Here is a 19,591-nt window from a genome sequence, read left to right on the forward strand (position 1 = left end):
CTCCGCGTGCTATCGGTTATCTCTAACCGAACTCCTTACTTGTGATTTAGCTGCTGTGAGAGCCTTCGTGCTCGAGTTAGTTGTATCCTCATATAGGTTGCTTCACCTAGTTTGCATTAGGCTCACCTTTATATTCCGCAAAGCCTAATATTGCAAAGAAAGAATTAAAATCTGTAGAAACCTATTCACCCCCCCCCCCCCCTATAGGTTTACCATCTCTATACTTTCAACTTGATAATTAACATAACATGGTATTCTCTATCCATCGGATCCCGACAAACACAACATATAGCATTACAGATAGATGATCTTGATCATGTTAGGCAGCTCACAAGATCCAACAATGAAGCACAATGAGAAGAAGACAACCATCTAGCTACTGCTATGGACCCATAGTCCAGGGGTGAACTACTCACTCATCACTTCGGAGGCGACCATGGCGGTGAAGAGTCCTCCGGGAGATGATTCCCCTCTCCGGCAGGGTGCCGGAGGAGATCTCCAGAATCCCCAGAGATGGGATTGGCGGCGGCGGCGTCTCTGGAAGGTTTTTCGTATCGTGGTTCTCGGTACTGGGGTTTTCGCGATGGAGGCTTTAAGTAGGCGGAAGGGCAACGTGGGGGTCCACACGAGGGCCCCACACCACAGGTCGGCGCGGCCAGGGCCTGGGCCGCGCCGCCCTATGGTGGCGGCCCCTCGTGGCCCCACTTCGACTCCTCTTCGGTCTTCTGGAAGCTTCGTGGCAAAATAGGACCCTGGGCGTTGATTTCGTCCAATTCCGAGAATATTTCGTTACTAGGATTTCTGAAACCAAAAACAGCAGAAAACAACAATCGGCTCTTCGGCATCTTGTTAATAGGTTAGTTCCAGAAAATGCACGAATATGACATAAAGTGTGCATAAAACATGTAGATATCATCAATAATGTGGCATGGAACATAAAAATTATCGATACGTCGGAGACGTATCAGTATAGCTTCCCGCCTGATTTTATCGGCCTCCCGCTGAAGCTCGGTGACCTCTTCTTTCCAATGTTGCTGGAGCTCCTTGACTTTTACCAGCTGTTCGTCAACCTCAAGCTCTCGCTGGTGGAAGTTTTCCACGAAGTGCGCGGCTTCTTTCCTCTCATCCAGCATTGCCGTTGCGGTTCTTGCGAATTTCTGGGCTGTTTCCAGCATCTCCAGCCTTTTGGCTTCTAGAGCCTCTGCATTTGCTGCGTCTTCGAGGGTGATTGGTTTGTTGAGGACGTCTGAACGTGCGATTGCATCCATGCCTGCTTGCTCAACCAGTTCTTCCGGGGACAGGATTTCCTTGTGCGGACGTTCTCGCGAGAGCGGAGATCCTGCACGGGATGGCTGTGGATCGGAGTAGGTGTTGTCATCCTCTGATTCCCGTTGATCCAGCGCCGCCAAGGTTGCGAGAACCTGTTTAGGCTGGGCGGATTCAACTTCGGGCTGATCACCGTATCCGTATTCCTTCACCTTGCGATCGAACTCTTCAGTGTCCATGGAGGGGGTATCCACGGAGATTGGGCTTAGGTTGCCCAAAATCGACTCTTCAATCGGAGTTCCACTTTCTCCGACAGCCTCCTGCTGATCCGGAGCAACGTTGTTTTCCGGTGCCTCGACCTGCTCGGGACCAGCTCCGGCTTCTTGAGGGGCGGTTCCGGCGGTATGGGCCAAGAAGTGCACGAAGTGACACCTTTGCTTCTCTAACACCTGGGAGACCCAGGCGGATCTGCATTGGTCTTCCACCTTTATCTCCTGCTCAGGGGTGGATTGGGTGGGTTTTGATTTTTTCAGATCCAAGGCGGAATCTTCTTTGCGAAGCTCCTGCCTCTCATATTGGATCTTCGCGACTGCGTCCTGCTCAGCGGCGGTCGCGTCAGCGCTACTTACCTGTGGGTTTCCGTCGGGATCGACGGTTTCCCCAATGAAGATATGTATGCCGCCAACTGGGATGATGGAGAGCTTGACGGGGTCAGTCTTAGCCGGAATCCAGCACTCATCCGGAGGGACGATCGCAGATTTCCGGCATAAAGGACGCGCCCCACAGCGATGGTGTCGTCGTAGCTTCCCATGGCGGAACCCTCCCGGTTCCGGCCTCCAGACGCCGCTGGCCCCACAGTGGGCGCCAACTGTCGTTGCCTAATCGACGGTGCCTCGGAGGAGGGATCCTCACGAGGGGAGAAGAAGTAGGGGCCATAGGGCGGAGTGCACACGGGACGGTGGTACGCGATTTACCCAGCTTCGGAACACCCGCACGATGACAGGGCCTACTGCTCGCTTGTCTGAAATCATCGGGCGCTTTCGCGTTGTTACAATGAGTTGTGGTTGTGCCTCTAGGGCTCCCGGGATCCGGCTTATAAAGGCGCACGGATCTAGGGTTTACATGGAGAGTCCTAGCCAGATTACAGGTTTGCCTAACTACGGTACTATGTCTTGCCGTGTACGACTAAAAAATCTGCGGTTCCTAATGGAATAGGTAACAAAGCCACTTTAAGGATCCGCCTCCCTCTATGCGTCGTCCCGGATCCGGGTTCCTACTGGGCCTTCATGGATCCGGGTTCCTCCAAAGGTCGGTCGGATCCGGCTCCCTTCTCCTGGGCCGGACTTCATCCTTCATGATCAACAGCAACTGGGCCGCCCGATGGGCCACATGCCACATCACCATCTATGGGCCACCCGGTCTTGCCGGATCTAGGCACTGTCGATGGTACACCCATGAAGTATACCCACAACAATTATTGTTGTCGATAGTTTTTCTAAAATATAATCAAACTCTTCTTAACTTGATAATATTAGGAATATGACAATAGGACGAATCTTACTAGTAGCGCACCCAAAAAAAAAGTCACGCCACCGTAGCGTGGCAGAAGCTAGTGCGCTACGAATATAAAACTATAGGGCTGTTTGGTTTCCAGCCACACTTTGCCAAGCCAAAGTTTGTCAATTTGGTATTTGTTTGGTTCTTGCCACACTTTAGAGCTGCCGCACTTCACTGTTCATATGACCCACTTGTCATAGAGTGAATTTTTTGACAACTTTTACCACACTTTGTGGTTTCCAAAATCCTAACCACACTTTTATGGCTGCTACAGTTGCCAAAGTTAGGCTTGACAAAGTGTGACCGAGAATCAAACAGGCCATGTAGCGCATGAAACCTGGACGCATGGTACCCATGGGGCAGAAGTTAACCGCGGCATGCCCTTCCAACCCTGTGCTACGAGTAGTTTCGTGCAGCTAGCGGGCCCACTCGCTGGTGGTATATGATCTAAAGTCGTAGGCTAACAGTAGTGACTTGGTGGCAGCGTACCACTTACTCGTAGGCTTCCAGTATTTTGGGGGGACCGTATGCCAAAGTGGGCCCCACATACAGGGTAGCATACTATAGTTTTAAACGCCCCCGGTAGTAAATCCAAAGATACATGTACGCAGCTGCACAACTGTACTTGTCATCTGTTCACCTAGCATCACTTCGCAATGCGATTACACCAGAAAGAATTCCCCAATTCCTATTAATCCTAAAAGCTGTACAACACACCCTTGGTGAGACGCAGAAACACATGATCCGAGTAATCGATTATATTTTGTTTAACGGGTTTCTAGGCATGGATTGTGATATATATGAGCCCTCAAATATAATTATATGTTTCATTCTTCCTCCAGATTTCCTTTTCTCTTTATACAATTCCTCCGCAATCTTCCACTCTCATGGTCACTACACTTACTGAAGGTACATTTCTGAGACTAAATAAGCTCTTGGCAACAGGGTAGGTGAGACCGGCAAATAATAAATGGTTTTTAACACTTGTCGGGTCAAGATGCATAGGTATCTCTGGAGCAGAGTAGCATTGTAGCAACGGTAGGTGAGATCGGCAAATAAGAGCAGGAGGATTTAGTATCCCATTTAGTATCATTCATTTGAGTAACTAAAGTACGTGTGCAATGGTATTATCTTAGTACTGCCATATAGGTTAAATTATAAGAAGATAGAAATTAAAAAATACTGAGTACTTCTTAGTTAAGACATGATATTATGTTAAGAACAAAAATTCCTCCACCGTACGAAATGTATTTTCTTAGTCACATGTTTTATCATATTATAATTTAAATTATCCTCTCATTTTAGGATCACACAAACAATAATGTTTAGATAACACTACTACCTCTGTCCCAGTTCATAGGGCTTGCGCGTATACCTAGGTTATCAATTAGGCCAATATAATATTATTTATATAATATAAAAATTATATCACTAGAAAGTAGAACATCTAAGCTTTCTAATGATATATATTTTATAATACATCTTCAAATTTACAACCTAGGGACACGCATAAGCCCTGTGAACTGGGACGGAGGGAGTATGGGAAAATCCATTGAATATAATTTTTTATCTTCATCACGGTAGAGAGGAATCCGTGGACTTGCTTCCCCACGGTACCACGTAGGATCGGATGATATGGTGGTAGGCCACTACTAGAAATCCCCAGATTTCCGACGGTGTATCTTAATATCCGACGGCCCGTCGGCTAATACATTAATAACCGACGGTAGCTTGAATGTTTGACGGTTATCACCAAACTCTCGGGTATAACTTTCAATAACCGACGGTATATTCAATTATGTGAGGGGGTATAACCAACTGTCGGCTATCCTACTGAATGGCCGACGGTTTGTAAGAATATCTGACGGTTTTGCTTTCACCGTCAGCGGTTGGCTTTTATAGCCGACGGTCATATGGTAACTCTCGGCTATTCTTCACAATGGCTGACGGCATGAATGTACTGTCGGTCATAACTGGAGATATTTGACGGGAAATAGTAATAACCGACGATGGCGTTAACCCTCAGAGATATGTTTCTATGGCCGACTTGGCTAAGCATGGGGTATGATGCATCGTGGTGGGCAGCGGAGGCTTGCATTGCATGCACAACAAGGAAATCACGTGACTGTGAGGAGCTCACGGGATGCTGGTGGACGAGCTCATGGGTTGTGATGGCTCCGACTGGGGTTCCGTCGGTACACCATTGCGGTCGTGGCGGTAGAATGGTGGTGTTCAATGGGGCGAGCATTACAATTATATATATATATTTCGAACACCACTTTTCATATTTCTTAGATCATATTTAGAATTTAGGAAAAAGTGAAAGCCAATGAAATGCATGAAAAGGTTTGGATTATCCGAAGCAAGCATTACAATTTTGCATTTTTTTTGGGATAGGATCGAGCTACAGATATACATTAGTACTTAAATATGCATTTTCCTTGTATTTGAAGGTCTTGCAATTTGGCAATAAAATTTCTCGCTCCTCACAGCTGGGCCCAACAGCCCAGGTAAACACAAGTACTCCCTCCGTAACCATTTATTAGGGTTTTACGTACTTCGAGAAAAAAATAAACGTTAACTTGGTCAACAAAATATAACATATATATCATAAAAGTTATATCATTGGATTCATATTCTCAAGAATTTTACAATCGTATAATTCTTTTAAGTAAATAACTTATACTTTTTCAGCAATTTAATGATCAAATGTTTTTTCTTGAAGTGAGAAATATCCTAATAAACTGGTATGTACGTAATATATTCTCGTAACGTACTAACGTATTTATTCAGTGTGTTACTCAATTTATATTACAGTATATATATCTGATAAATGATATTTTGGCGACGCACGCAGCGCGTCCATGCTCATATGTTCAAAGTTTATATAATTCTCACCACGCGGGAGATTTACGCGCGTCGACGAAAAACTAAACCGCGTGCTTATCTCGTCTGTGTGCTGCCCCCAATTTAAACCGCGTCCTTATCTCGTTCGTGCCCCTAATTTTCGCTCCACTAATCACGATCCCTGCCTTCCTCCTACGACCTCCAGAGATGACCTCGCCCTCGACCAACCTCCACACACATTCACACCAAGCCGAGGGGCAGGAGGCGAGCGGCCGTCAATGTCAAGGACGCTAGAAGAGGGCACTATTCCTCCAACACTTATCGCAGCACCGGCGTCTCATGCTCGAGGTCGGCGGAGCTGGTATAATTCTCCGTCCGTTGTTTGTCTCCTCTAAGTCTGTACTTCTCATGGTGCTGCAAGATCAGATCCATGGCGGATGGGTATTGGGTCTGGCACATGATCATCTTTTTCAGCTGCTAGCCAATTGGCCTCTCATCTGTGTCTACGTACATAGCTCAGGTTCATCCTTTCTAACTACGGAGTAGTACTAATCAATTGTTGTCTGATCTTCTAAATTGGAGCAGATTCCTGTTTGCACCAATTGGAGCCAATAGCCGTGGCGGCAGCGGCCACGACGACAAGATCAAGTCTTGGCAATCCTGGATTCTCGATAACTAACAAAAGCAGATTTATTTTGTAGTTCTCCTCTCCGACTCTCTCCATGTCTTTGTATTGGCTTCTCTCAGCATGTCTATTTCTTTTTTTTTTTGAACTTGGCTTGTATTACATTAAACAATAGAAGTTTGAATACAATCACGTTCGATCAGTCCAACCACACACGGTGGAACTGAGTCGATTAACACAAGCTCAGAACCCGACATACCCAGCTTAGCTAAATGGTGAGCCACAGAGTTGCCGTCTCTATGAACTTTGGAGATCTCAAAGTCTGGGGTCATACTAAGCAGCTCTTGCATGTCCCTAGCCAAATCAGCAATCACAGATTTGCTTCCTTTCTTGTTCTTTAAGGCTTCAATCACAGCAGCGCAGTCATTCTCAATAATGACCGGATTCGTACATATCGGAAGGATCACTTTAATACTATTTATCCCGGCAACAGCTTCCGCCACTTCAGCATTTGGGCAGTGATATATAAGACCCCAGGCTGAGAGAAGAGCAACTCCATTTTCATTTCTAAGGATCGCTCCCCATGATCCTGTGTTAGAGCTGTCCAAGTAACCCGCATCAAAATTTAGCTTGCACCAACCAGCTGGAGGTTTTGTCCAAACAATAGACTTCTCGTTGTACACATGCGAGCTGGAGGAGTACTTAAGGGTAGCATTGGCTGTTTCCCTTTTGGATTAGCTAGCAGCATGTCTATTTCCGTTTCTCCATATGTAGGATGCGGTGACAACTACGTCAGCGAGCTTAGCAGGCCACCTGTGCGCGCCGGAGGCGGCCAGATCCGGAGCCACCGGAGGTTAGTCCTCCGCCGGCGGGAGCTGAGGCGTCATTAACCACCAATACCGTGTATCACTGCGCCACGGGCTCGCCGTCGCTGCTTCTGGACTTGGACGCACTGGACTTGTAATTGCGATCACATTTTTGTGTAATTCTTGATTGCAATCCATGAAATCTCTGCAATGCTGAATATATTTAGTTGTCATCAATGTTTTTTATTTCTTGGATGTATACGAAATCTTGGGCGACACCGGCTAGAACAAATGGAGATACAACAAACGTGGATTCACAAATCTTGGTGATATAATATATCAACAAGAGCTGAAATAAAGGAAGAGTGAATCAGAAAAACAAAATGAACAGACATTTTGGTTTTCCTATTTTAGATCGCTAGAAATTTGGGAAGAGAAGTCCTTGACCAACCTTTCAAATATATAATGCGACCCAAATAGTAAATAATCACAGTAAACTGAAAGTTTATTTATCAACTCCGACAGGTTAAATGTACCGTGCACTATTACGAAAACTGACGGGATACATTTACTCTTGGATAATATATATCCTACGGGGAACTGTCGGCTATACCATCGTCAAGTTACTATGTGGTGGCTCGTGGCCATATCATGTTCGACGGCTCCCTGTCGGTTTATTACCGTGGGAAAAGATACTAGCCGACCGTACCGTCGGTTATGTCTGTAATGGCCGACCGAGCGTAGCCGACGGGAGATTGCCGACGGTGAACCGTCGAATATAAGTGTATCCGCGAGGGTAAATTAAAATACCCGACGGTAATTTAACCCTCGGCTAAAAGGGGATATCTAGTAGTGGGCTCTGCACCGCTAGGTGCTGCTTGCAGGAGAGGCAGCCTCCTTAGCTCAGAAAGGAGATGGAGAGAGAAAAGAGAAGGGGGAGGTGGAGAGCAAGGAGTGGACAAGCCGGAAGAAAGTGACGTGAGGGGAGAAAATAGATGGGTCCCTTGTACTGCTCCTTTGGTTTGGATAATTTTCTCTTAGAGCTACGAGCCTACATGGAGGAGATGGAGCGACCGCATGTGACTGCCTCCTTTGCTCACGCCCTTACTCGTATGCTTCCAGTATTTTGGGGGACCATATGCCAAAGTGGGCCCCACATATTGGGTAGCATACCATAGTTTTAAACGCCCCCTGTACTTGACTACTACTCCCTTCGGTCGGATAAAATTGACGCGAGGTGCTTATGTACCTACTTTGCGTCAATTAAAGACGGACAGAGGGAGTAGTAGCGTAGATGTCACTGGTTACGAATCGATGCTTAAGAAAAAATGGGTTTGATTTTTTAAATATGGCTATAGAAATGTCATTGGTGGTTATTTAGCGGTAGAGGGAATGAATGAATAATTACAAAATAAACTCTGTTTTTTTAAAATGGAAAATCAACACTGTTGGGTCACCATTTGTATGGGCTCCAAGATGGAAGACACACTTACCCGGCCATGTCGTCGTTGCAAAACTTTCGATGCACCCAAACACACGTTATAGGCCTTGGGTGAGGGGGATAAAACATCCTTCTTACTCCTAATAAGAACGTCATTTGCGTCTCATCCGTCTCCTAATCAGAATCATGCACCCTCCCGCAACACTAATGTTAGCTTTCTCCCACCTTGTCTACAGTATCACGGAAGAAAATCCAAACGTGCATGTACGTAGCTGCATAGATGTACTTGTCATCTCTTGACCTGGCATCACTTCGCAATGCGAGTACACCAAAAAGAATTCCCCAATTCCTCTTAATCCTAAAAGCTGCACAGCACACCCTTGGTGAGACGCAGAAACACATGATCCGAGTCATCGATTATATTTTGGTTAAGGGGTTCCTAGGCATGGATTGTGATATATGAGCCCTCAAATATAATTATATGTTTCATTCTTCCTCCATATTTCCTTTTCTCTTTGTACAATTCCTCCACAACCTCCCACTCTCATGGTCACTACACTTACTGAAGGTACATTTCTGAGACTAAATAAGCTCTTGGCAACAGGGTGGGTGAGACCGGCAAATGATAAATCGTTTTTAACACTTGTCGGGTCAAGATGCATAGGTATCTTTGGAGCAGAGTAGCATTGTAGCAACGGTAGGTGAGATCGGCAAATAAAAGCAGGAGGATTTAGTATCCCATTTAGTATCCTTCATTTGAGTAACTAAAGTACATGCATGTGCAGTGGTATTATCTTAGTACTGCCATGTAGATTAAATTATAAGAAGATAGTAATTCAAAAATACTGAGTACTTCTTAGTTAAGACATGATATTATGTTAAGAACAAAAATTCCTCCACCGTACGAGATGTATTTTCTTAGTCACATGTTTTATCATATAATTTAAATTATCCTCTCATTTTAGGATCACACAAACAATAATGTTTAGATAACACTACTACGTATGAGGAAATCCATTGAATATAATTTTTTAATCTTCATCACGGTAGAAAGGAATCCGTGGACCGCCACCTTTATTCAAGCCAAGCCGACAACCCCCACGGCACCTTCCGGCAACCCGCGGGATCTGCCTCCCGAGTGCCGGCGGTAGCGGCGACGGGAGGTGCAGGTGACAGGTGCGTGGAGGCGGCGCGATGGGATCTCCCCGGTGGTTTCCTATGGGGCCCACGCGAGGGATCGGCGGTGCCCTCGATCAAAAGATGGAGAGATAATATACACATAATCACTGACGGAGCTACGTGAGAGCCGAACTGGACCACGGCCCGCCCAAGATTTTGGCACAAAACTATTAGGTAATGAGCATTGGAGGCCCAGCCAACCAAAACGACGCAGACCCATGCTGCTCTCTTTCTCCCGCTGCCCACGAACAGCCACGAACAGTTCGTTCTCCACGAAACACGAAAGACAGAGAGCCACGGGACTGAAGCCATGGAGGCGCCTCTGCTCTGCTAGGTCTAGAAATATTGTTGTAACCGGTGGGAACTGGCGGATGCGGCGGCACAGAAGCATCGGCGCCGTGATGCTGCCAGCAGCAAACGCCGGCTCGCCACAGCTCACTTGCACAGCCGTGCTGCCACTGCACACGGGAACGGGGCCCTCCCGGCGGTGCGGTGCGGAGGTCCGGCACCAGCAGCCGACCAGCTACGAATCGATGCCGTGCTCGTCCGGTCTCAGATACTTTTCTTTCTTTCCCCAAATCCATAGTTAGCAACAATTTGATACCTTGGATTCATTGTTCTCTGAAATTGTTGTGAATTTTTCAAATTGCTACTGCCAAGGGAAGGCCAATCAAAGAAGAATTGATTTTATCTTGAAAAAAAAAGATGATGACATAAGTGAAGTTGAAGAAGATCCTTGAGCAGCAACTGATCTTTGACTTTGATTGAATTGGAACAACAAAACATGTTACTTTTCAAGGTATTAAGTGAGGATGCTTATTCTGGCAATCAAAGATCAACAAAATAAGGTTGATAATAAGACGGGGGATGCTTATTTTACCAATAATTTGTTGATCTGTAACCAACGAAAACAAAAGATTTGAGTAATATAATGTTTAGGTGAAGTGGTATGATTAAGAACAATTTTTTTGCTTTTTTTTTTAGCTTGGCCCGCCCATAAATTTCTTTGTAGCTCCGTCAGTGCACATAATATTTTCCTTCTTTGATTCTCTTCCTACACTATGATTTGTGCTTGCCCTTGGTCTACTCTTGCGTCTAGTTTGTTAGCATGACAGAAATTCAACAAGTTTATGGAACGACCCGAAGAAAAGTCTCAAAGGCCGTCATAGCTATATTAATCTAGAAGACCTATACTCCAACCAATGAACCAAGGCCCCAGGCATACACGACTTGGCTGACCCGAGCGTCAGGGTAGGGCAGGGCAGCACGTACGTGTGTGGCGGGCTCGATCGTTATCGCGGCTAGGCCTAGCCGGGTAGGCACGGCCGTTTCCTTCCGTTGCACCACCCGTTGAACGCCATTTTCCACGTGTTCACAACATTCTCCACCCAGCCGCCAAGTCCCCGTCAACTCTGACCGGACCAAACCCCACGCGCAAGCCGCGCAGACCACCACGCACGCCTACATATGCACCGCACGTAGCTCCCCGCAGTCGCACTCTCACACCTCCGATCGAGCTTGCAACTCTGACCGACGACCAGGACGAAGCAAAGCAGAGGAGCTCACCAGCACGACCGATGGAGCACGGCGGCGAGCGGAGGTACGGCGGCCACGAGCAGGCGCAGAGGGCGCCGGCCAGGCCGATGCGCGGGACCGTCGCCCTGCCGCCGGCGCCGCCCAAGGTGTACCGGGTGGAGCCCAGGGACTTCCGGGAGCTCGTGCAGCGGCTCACCGGCGCCCGCGCGGCATCAGCGTCCACGACGGGGCAAGCTGCCGTGGCCGCGCCCGCTCACGCGGCCGCGCCGGCGCAGGCGCACGGGCGCAGGGAGGCCGCCGCGCCGGAGCAGTTCGACTACTCCTCGTGGTTCTCCGCGCCGCTGCTCAGCCCCGCGTCCATGCCGCCCGGCATGGACGGCCACCACCACGGCGCTTTACTGTAGACTGTACTAGTATACTCTTATAGTTACTTCAGTCGCTGCTCAGCAGCTGTAAAATGGTCGAGCTAAATGTTGCAGCTCCATCGATCACTTCTTCCCCTCTCTTTTTCTTTTTTTTCTTCTTGCAAGGGATGACACACGACTAGTAGATGACAGCGCTTTCGTTCATGTGATTAAGTATACGTTCTGATGAATACAATAATAAACAAGTCATTAGTTTGCTCTGGAATTCTCTCATTCTTTGTACCCAATGATGGCAATGCTCATCCAATATCATGACCATGCTTTGCTTTCCTGCTGACCTGTGATTATTCCCGTCAAGTTCGGTCATCATTAGCTCAACTTTGTTCCATTTAATTACCAAATTGAAGATAGCTACAGTTTGGCATGTGGGGATTAGACACTAAATTTAGTTAATGTGAAAACAAAATTAGAATTGTGGACACTTTCTCAAAAAAAGAAAAGAATTGTGGACACGCCTTCCCTTTTCTTTTATTTTGCATTTGCCTTTTTTCTCCCACTTGTTGATTAACACGTTTTGCTATTGGTCGAAAATGACAAATAAGAGCGGGTATGCTTTAGATAACCACTTGTTTTACAACCGTAGCAATCGAAATCCTTGTTTATACTGCCATTGGACTTGATCAAGTATACCTTTGTTTGAAGATACGAACTATTCGAAAGAAGCACAGCAGGCGGCTAGGGTGGAAACCCTAGCAGCCGCCACCATCTATCTCGTCATTACCGTCTATGACTGGGAATTCACAGGTCCCTACCTCCTCCGCTAGTTGCTCCGGCAGTGGAAGTGGTGGGGACTTCGGACCTACGCTCGGCGCTGTAGAAGGGTCCCTAAAGTTAGAGTTTGGTCAACCAGCATTGTCGTTATGGTGGCAAGCTATAGCGATGTTGTGTGGGACAAGAATAAGGTATACACGTCTATTGGTCCCCCTCGTCGGTGTCGATCTCGCCGGCAGTGCTGAGGAGGGCGGAGATTCGTCTGGTCGCCGCTTCCTCCTTGTAGTGGTGGATCTTCTCCAGTCTACGTCTGTTATATGTGTTTGGTGTTAGAAGATTCAGATCAATTGAATGGTTCTATGACGACAAGTTCGGCTCTGGGGCACGGATCATCAACAACGTCAAGCCAGCTCCGGTAAGGGAGCGGTGACAGCGGCGCGTCGGTGGCTCGCTCTGGCGGCGCAGTGGTATCTAGGTGGTCCAACAACCTTGATGTATTTTTTTAGTATGTTTGGGGACTTCTTGTGAACTCATGGAATAGATTCAGATCTTTCCCTCAAAAAGAAGATACGAGCAATTTTCCATATGTTTTAATCCAGATATACGAAATAAGATAACATTTGATAATCATAACAGTATTATTAAAATCTAATCCCTATTAGAAGGGTTACAGTGCGGTGGATGAACACTCGTTTTCCCGGTGCCGTCGTTGGTAGCATTTTTATTGACTTTACACACATCAGAACAATACGAAAAACAATCTGAACATATATCTAAACATTCCATGTTTGTGCAAAAATATCATAGAAAAAATCATTTTTCTGCACATGTAAAAAAGACAACAAAAAAACTATCTCGTGAAATGGTATTTCAGAGCATGGAAAATAGTCTTATATACACATGCTATGAAATTACCTTTTTGTAAAACTTTGGGCTCGAACGTAGAATGTCTGGTTGTACATATGAATATTCTTTCAAAATTTGAAGACATTAAGCCGTGGGTGCTTCTATATCTATGAGCTAAAGTGAATTTCGAAGTCACAACACATTAATATAAACATTAGCATGGTATACAAAGTAGGAGAATATTTTATCTTTAGCAAGTGGTTAAGTATTTAAAATAAGGACAAGGCAAGTTGTCCAACAGCTTGGCTCTCAGTTCTACTTCATGTAATATCTTTATTATATAGAATGGGTTACCAACACATATTAGGGATCTCATACCCATCTTGATTGATGCATATTGTCTATCATATTCTGTGATACATCATATGTGATATGTAGATGTTTGGGTATAATCCAATTTTATTACTTCGAAGCTTCTCATTATTTGATAGATTTATTTTAGTTTTTAGATATCTTGCCGATTTTATATTATCCTTATAACTTCTCATCTTCATGAACCAAATTAGAATTACGAAGTTAGTAAGATGGCTGACATTAGTTTTTCAACCACATACAAGTTCATCAAGTTCCGGCAAAGCAACTCTACTCCAACAGTGGTATTAAGTATTGTAATCCCACCATTATAAATTAATAGCTCATACAAACAAGGTGATGGCAATCGTGAGGGCTTCATCATCGTCCAGCTCAGAGTGGCTAGAGGGGAGCTCGTCCTCCTTTTTCACGGCTGCCACCATCTCCCACTCGTATGTGAGGAGGCCGAGGTATTCTATTGTGTCGTTGTCTGGCTCCTCGCATGGGATGTCGTCGCCATTGATCTACCGATCCACATCCACGCCACCGTACTCGTCGTCGCCACTGATATCATGTCCGTGGAAGGCGGCGCAGAGAGGCGGGTTCAACTCCTAGCAGGTCAACATCTTACCCGCCAAAAAAAAACATCTTCCACGCGCTGGAGTTCACGGCGTAGGCAGGGTCCTGCAGCAGATTTTTCATCGCCACTCTGGGCCTTCGAGTGGCACGGGAGGGATCGACAACCTCTACACGTGTGACATGACCTCTGGACATAGATGACCACACGAACATACGCCCAGTGAAAGTGTGGTTTCGTCCCATACATCTAGTTAAATCGTTGAGTAAGTTTTAGATAATGCTACACTCCATCGATGAGCTGCTGGACAGCCTGGTCAAGAGGTGCATACTACGAAGTGTTCTACCACAGATTATGTGTTTGCAACTTTCAGGCGAGCTCGGTATATATACAGGTGGATAGATGTTGAGACGGCGACCCTTGGCTAGGTTGGGCCGTTGGGGCGCCGGTCTGCACGTAGTGGCACTGGCGACGCAGAGTTTGTCCTCGTAGAGTTAGCGTTGTGCCGTTGGGTTGGGCTTTGTCAGCGAATTAGTATGGATTTGTCTGCACGTGTCGGTCATTTACGTCGGGCTGCTGGGTCGGGTCTTGTGGTGTCCTCCTATTGCGTCTCAGTGATGCTCTATGTATTCAAAACAACTAGATTTAGATGTGCGGTCTTGGCGCACGATCCCATGAAATTCGAATTGAATCAGAACATGTTTAGCGGTGGTACAAAAGACAACAGAAAATAAGTAGAGGACTAACTCATCTTAATCGTAGTAATGTACTTTGGTTTCGGCAGTGATAGAATTTTATGGTGAACACCAATAATATAGCAACTAATTAAGCAGATGCTCAAATTCTAAGTTGTGGCTTGCCGAGGAGGCCCCTTCTTTCGTATTGTTAAATAGTCCATAAAACCCTTATATCAACCACCATGACACTTACTCGTGATATGGAGCCAACAAAGAGACAGCCTTGGAAAACGAAGAGAAATATATTACATATTAGTAGTCTAAATTTGCAATTATGGTGTAAATATGTTTTGTGTTTCATACATCAAACGGAAGAAAAAGCAGCGTGATACAACATAATATACGCGCTAGTGGTGTTTACTTCTTGGTGTATATATTTACTTTACGATCAACAAAATAAGATATGATACGATCAATAAAAGAAGAGGAGATGAATAGTGGAGTACTCCCATATAGTGATCATGAAGTGATTAAAAAGAGAACGTAGTAATATTTTCTTCCCAAATAAAAGAGGTGAGGTGATCAATAAAAAAGGTCGTAATATCTTTTTGTGAGTAAAAGGGGTAACACATAACAGAGTACAACCTAGGATGACCATACGGCGATTATAAAAGAAGGTATGAGGCAATCAATAAAAGTGGTATGAGCAGATCAATAAAAAAAGATAGTATGTGTATAATCCTTAAGCCTTAATATAATGTATGTATAATGTGGTATATAGAGTATAAAAGAGGTGGCAAATAATGAGGTATTTACAATTAATGAGAACATTTAAAAATAATTGTGGAAACAGAACTGTCATGAGAAATCAATAGAAGAACATAGCGGTATTTTTTCTCAAATAAAAGAGGCCCTAAATAGTTGAGTATTTGTTTTCTCGAAGTCACAGTAGGAATATCATAAAGTTACGGTAGAGGAAGACAATCACCACTGAAGAACGCTGCCGAATAATTACTACCGTAGAATCATCATTAGTGCACCGTGGAAAATTATTGTAGAATAACTGCAGAAATTACCGTCACTAAGGAGTAGTATTTGTTCTTGAATAAAAAAGTTGGAAGAACTTTGTTTTTCAAAGTTATTGTAGGAAAACGCCAACAGTAATTTCTATATTTAAATAAGTAAAGAAATAGTAATAGCATACACAATTTACACAGAAGTGATAGGACCTGATACTCCCATGGGCATGCACGAAGCAACACCCCCACACCGAATAGTCACAAGCATTCTGTCAGATCCCCTTCTAGCTTTTTCTTTCTCTCCCATGACACTACTTGCCACTACCTTTCCCCAATTCAAGCAGATCGAGTACAGCTGAAGCATATCGAGTACACTACAATGCTCCCCATGGCCTGCGCCACCGATTCATCACATCTAGCATGTCCTTCTGCCCAGGTCGCGTAGCATACATACACAACTTACTCTGTGAGCCTTGTCCGACCTGCAACCATTTATTGGGGAAAACGCTCACGCATCTGAGAGCCACGAACCAGTAGATGCTGAGAGTGCATCCTGCCACCGCTGCTCGGGCGAAGAGGGGATGAATATCCGCGGGGCGGCAATGAACCTCCGGAACCAGAGCTGGATGCGCCACCACGGTATTCTTGAGGATGGCATCCGACACTGCCTGTCATGTGGGCTGCTCGACGAATCCAACCACTATTCGATCCAGGGATCATTCCCACAGTTCCACTATTGATGTGCTGCCTCTCCTTTTTAGACAACACATCAAGGTTTTTTTCTTGACTTGTACCTATCTCCCTCTAATTTTAATTGTTTGCTGGAAGTTGTGCCAAGTTTCTTCTCTCTTCTGCATGTGATTTGTTGAGATGATGAGACCTGAGAACAATCACTCCCACATGATGAAGCAGCCAACAATGCTAAGACAGATTCTGCATGTCAATAAACAACCAAACTTCGTGATAATATAACAAATCGTTGTTGAAAGAAAATACGAGAAAACATAAATATTGGTTTCAAGATTCAAAGATAGTAACAGAACATAATAGTGTCTATAACCTGTTTACGTAATGATTTCTTGTTATTGTACCCTTAAGATAGCTTAAGCTATGACTGAAAGTTAGTTCAATTCAAGAAATTGTTCAAAAAAATTGTTTCTTGATTATGCATCTAAGTTACCGAGGATGCGGAAGAAGTTGGGTATGTTTGATTCTGCAAAACTATACATCTTTATTCTACAAAATAGTAAAGATTTTTTAACAAATTTGTACTTTTCTTTTTGGCAAAGCTAGCATAGAATGTTAGCTAACTTACTAATTTGTGTTCTAGGCAGTTGTTGTTTTGCGAAAATTACCGGAGCACGGGCGAAGCAGTGGCCGCAGGGAACACCTAATAAAAAGTGAAAGAAGAGAAGTTCTGCTGGTAGGAACCCGTAGAGAAGCAAAAACGAGGCACCAAGACACATGAGAGAAGCCCTACCTGGAAGTAAGTCATGACAAATTTCAAGTGCACACCTTCCTATTGATCTACTGATGGCTTGATTGTAGCATGTAGATCAAAACTTTTTAGTCTTTTATCTTCACTCAATTAGACCATCAATCATTATTTTAGCACTTTTGTACACTTCCATCGCCTATACCAAGAAAACTGTGCGTACAAATTATATCAGAAAAAAATAAATGTCTAGTGCTGACATTCAACTTGTGCCAACCATATTACAACATAAGAGAAAACATACCCGATTTTCGAGTCATTGTTCTAGCCTTCTTGTGTCAGTATGCAGTCACCCCGATATTCCTCCACAAGCATCTCTTGTCAGAACAACTATCCAACATAAAGATAATTGTAATTTTGTATTTAAGATGGTACCAATTAATTAATCGGGCAGTGAGCAGAATGCCTAATCCTTCAGCATGAATGTTTAAATATAATTGCCACATAAGTTAGAAGCCAATTTCTGAAAATACGAAAACATATAGCCTAACTGTATATTTGTATTGGATAAATTTGCAAAACATTATAGCTTCTAATCTAAAGATTTCAAAGACCGGCCCTAGCCAGCCAGATTGGATCACCTTCTATTTCTACTTATGTATACTTCTCGTAGTTGTTTTTCTTTTTCTGGTGCCTATATTGTAGCAGATATATACTACAACCTTGGTTCAGTTCTCGCACTGAAACTTATCAATAAATTGAGCAATGCCTGCTACATGAATGATTCATGCATGAAAATGAGTGGCCGGCAAGGTTGTCCTTCACCAACCTGTTGCACAATTAAATGACTGCTCGCTCGATAGACATGCTTTGATGACCAACACTAAGGAAAGCCGACATCCCCACGCTCGATCGATGACCTCCACATGAAGCTCCACACGTCCGTTTTGGTTCCAGCGTTGTGTGCTGGTGACAGCAGCGATGGCCGCAACATGCTTCTTGACTACCTACTCTGCAGCAACGCTCGCGCATCGGTCACCTTCCAAGAGGATTTCCAAACTGATTTCCTGACACGACCAGTGATGTCCTAGCCTGGCAAAACTGAAAGGAAAAATAAAATAAGCAAAGGGAAAGAGAAGAAAAATTGAGGGGAAGCATGAAAGGTGAGGAAAGATGGAGAAATACATTTGATAATGGTTTTGTAAGAAGCCGATTGGTTAAACTATGAGTTCACTGGTAAACATTCAATTATACAAATAAAACCAAAGTAGTGAACCCAGTTGATACATATATCTCAGCGTTCTTATTTTGCAAGATGTATGCTAACAGATATTTCAAATCTCAAAACGGTGAGGCAGTGAATATAACATGCAAATTGAGCTCCCCAAATAATATTAGCAACATTTTGCTGGTATTCCAGTCGTTTGTGAATCTGTTCATAGATACTCACATTAGCAATCATGCCTAAAATAGGCTCACATATATTATTAAATCAATCTTGAGATTTTAGGCTACATAAGAGCCTAATTTGGTACTATATACCTTTTGCCAATTGACACACCTGGAGACACATTGGTAAGTTCCGAATAAACTATTGCATCCTGAAACAACCTGTGTGAAAAGAGACGTAATCTTGAATAATGGGCAAGTCCAAAATCTGGATAGGCGAGTTCAGGTGACTGGAAGTTATAAAGCAAAAGAAATTCACATATTTTAGCTAAAGTTCAGAATATGAATTTGCTGAGTAGAATGGATATCAAAGACTACTGATTTTTCTCCATTGCTTCCTGTTGTGTACATGCAGCATAGTATCCATCTCTTAAATCTAGGACTTAGATTATCATGAATGACACACGTGATGGATTGAAATTTAGAGAAAAAGGTGTTCAACCTTAAAATCCATTGATCTCTGAAGTTGTCAGACTGCAACATTCAAGAGTTAACTGAACTGTGTTTCTGTCCTGAAGTTTAAATCACTATGGTCAATTCACATCTAGTTCCGATCGAAGAAATTAAAAGGTGGAATCATAATAGTGATACCTATTATAACATTGTAGTTCTAACTCATTTGAAGGTTTAGTTCGAATTCACATTCAACAACCACAAATATGGATATGAAAACTACTGTATGTTTCTTGATCTATGCCGAGTCCAGTTGCTAGTGTTCAGTCCCAAGTTCACACATCTTTGAACAAAAAGAATGCACGAAAAAGTGAAATTAGCTTAACCTAAAAAATAAACCAAGTATAAGGCATTATAGGCATAAGAATTCCCAATTCTCCATAACAAAAAA

The 19,591-nt window shown here is 44.2% G+C and overlaps 1 protein-coding gene and 1 long non-coding RNA gene across 3 annotated transcripts; one reads left to right on the plus strand and one right to left on the minus strand.

Annotated features, from left to right (window-relative positions):
* The first annotated feature begins 11,298 nt into the window (after window positions 1-11,298).
* On the plus strand, window positions 11,299-11,887 carry LOC124699991. Its single transcript, XM_047232199.1, has one exon. The coding sequence runs from the start codon at window positions 11,299-11,301 to the stop codon at window positions 11,659-11,661; it is 363 nt and encodes a 120-aa protein (XP_047088155.1). The 3' UTR covers window positions 11,662-11,887.
* Window positions 11,888-16,078: 4,191 nt separating this feature from the next.
* On the minus strand, window positions 16,079-18,547 carry LOC124699993. 2 transcript variants are annotated; one of them, XR_007001593.1, is made up of 4 exons: window positions 18,128-18,547; window positions 17,603-17,688; window positions 17,219-17,343; window positions 16,079-16,796 (listed from the first exon to the last, which is right to left on the minus strand). It is a non-coding gene; the product is annotated as an uncharacterized LOC124699993 (long non-coding RNA). The 2 variants fall into 2 exon arrangements; XR_007001592.1 differs by having other exon boundaries at window positions 17,219-17,511.
* Between the last annotated feature and the right edge of the window lie 1,044 nt (window positions 18,548-19,591).

Source organism: Lolium rigidum, chromosome 3 (assembly GCF_022539505.1).
Source record: "Lolium rigidum isolate FL_2022 chromosome 3, APGP_CSIRO_Lrig_0.1, whole genome shotgun sequence".
NCBI classification, from domain to species: Eukaryota; Viridiplantae; Streptophyta; class Magnoliopsida; order Poales; family Poaceae; genus Lolium; species Lolium rigidum.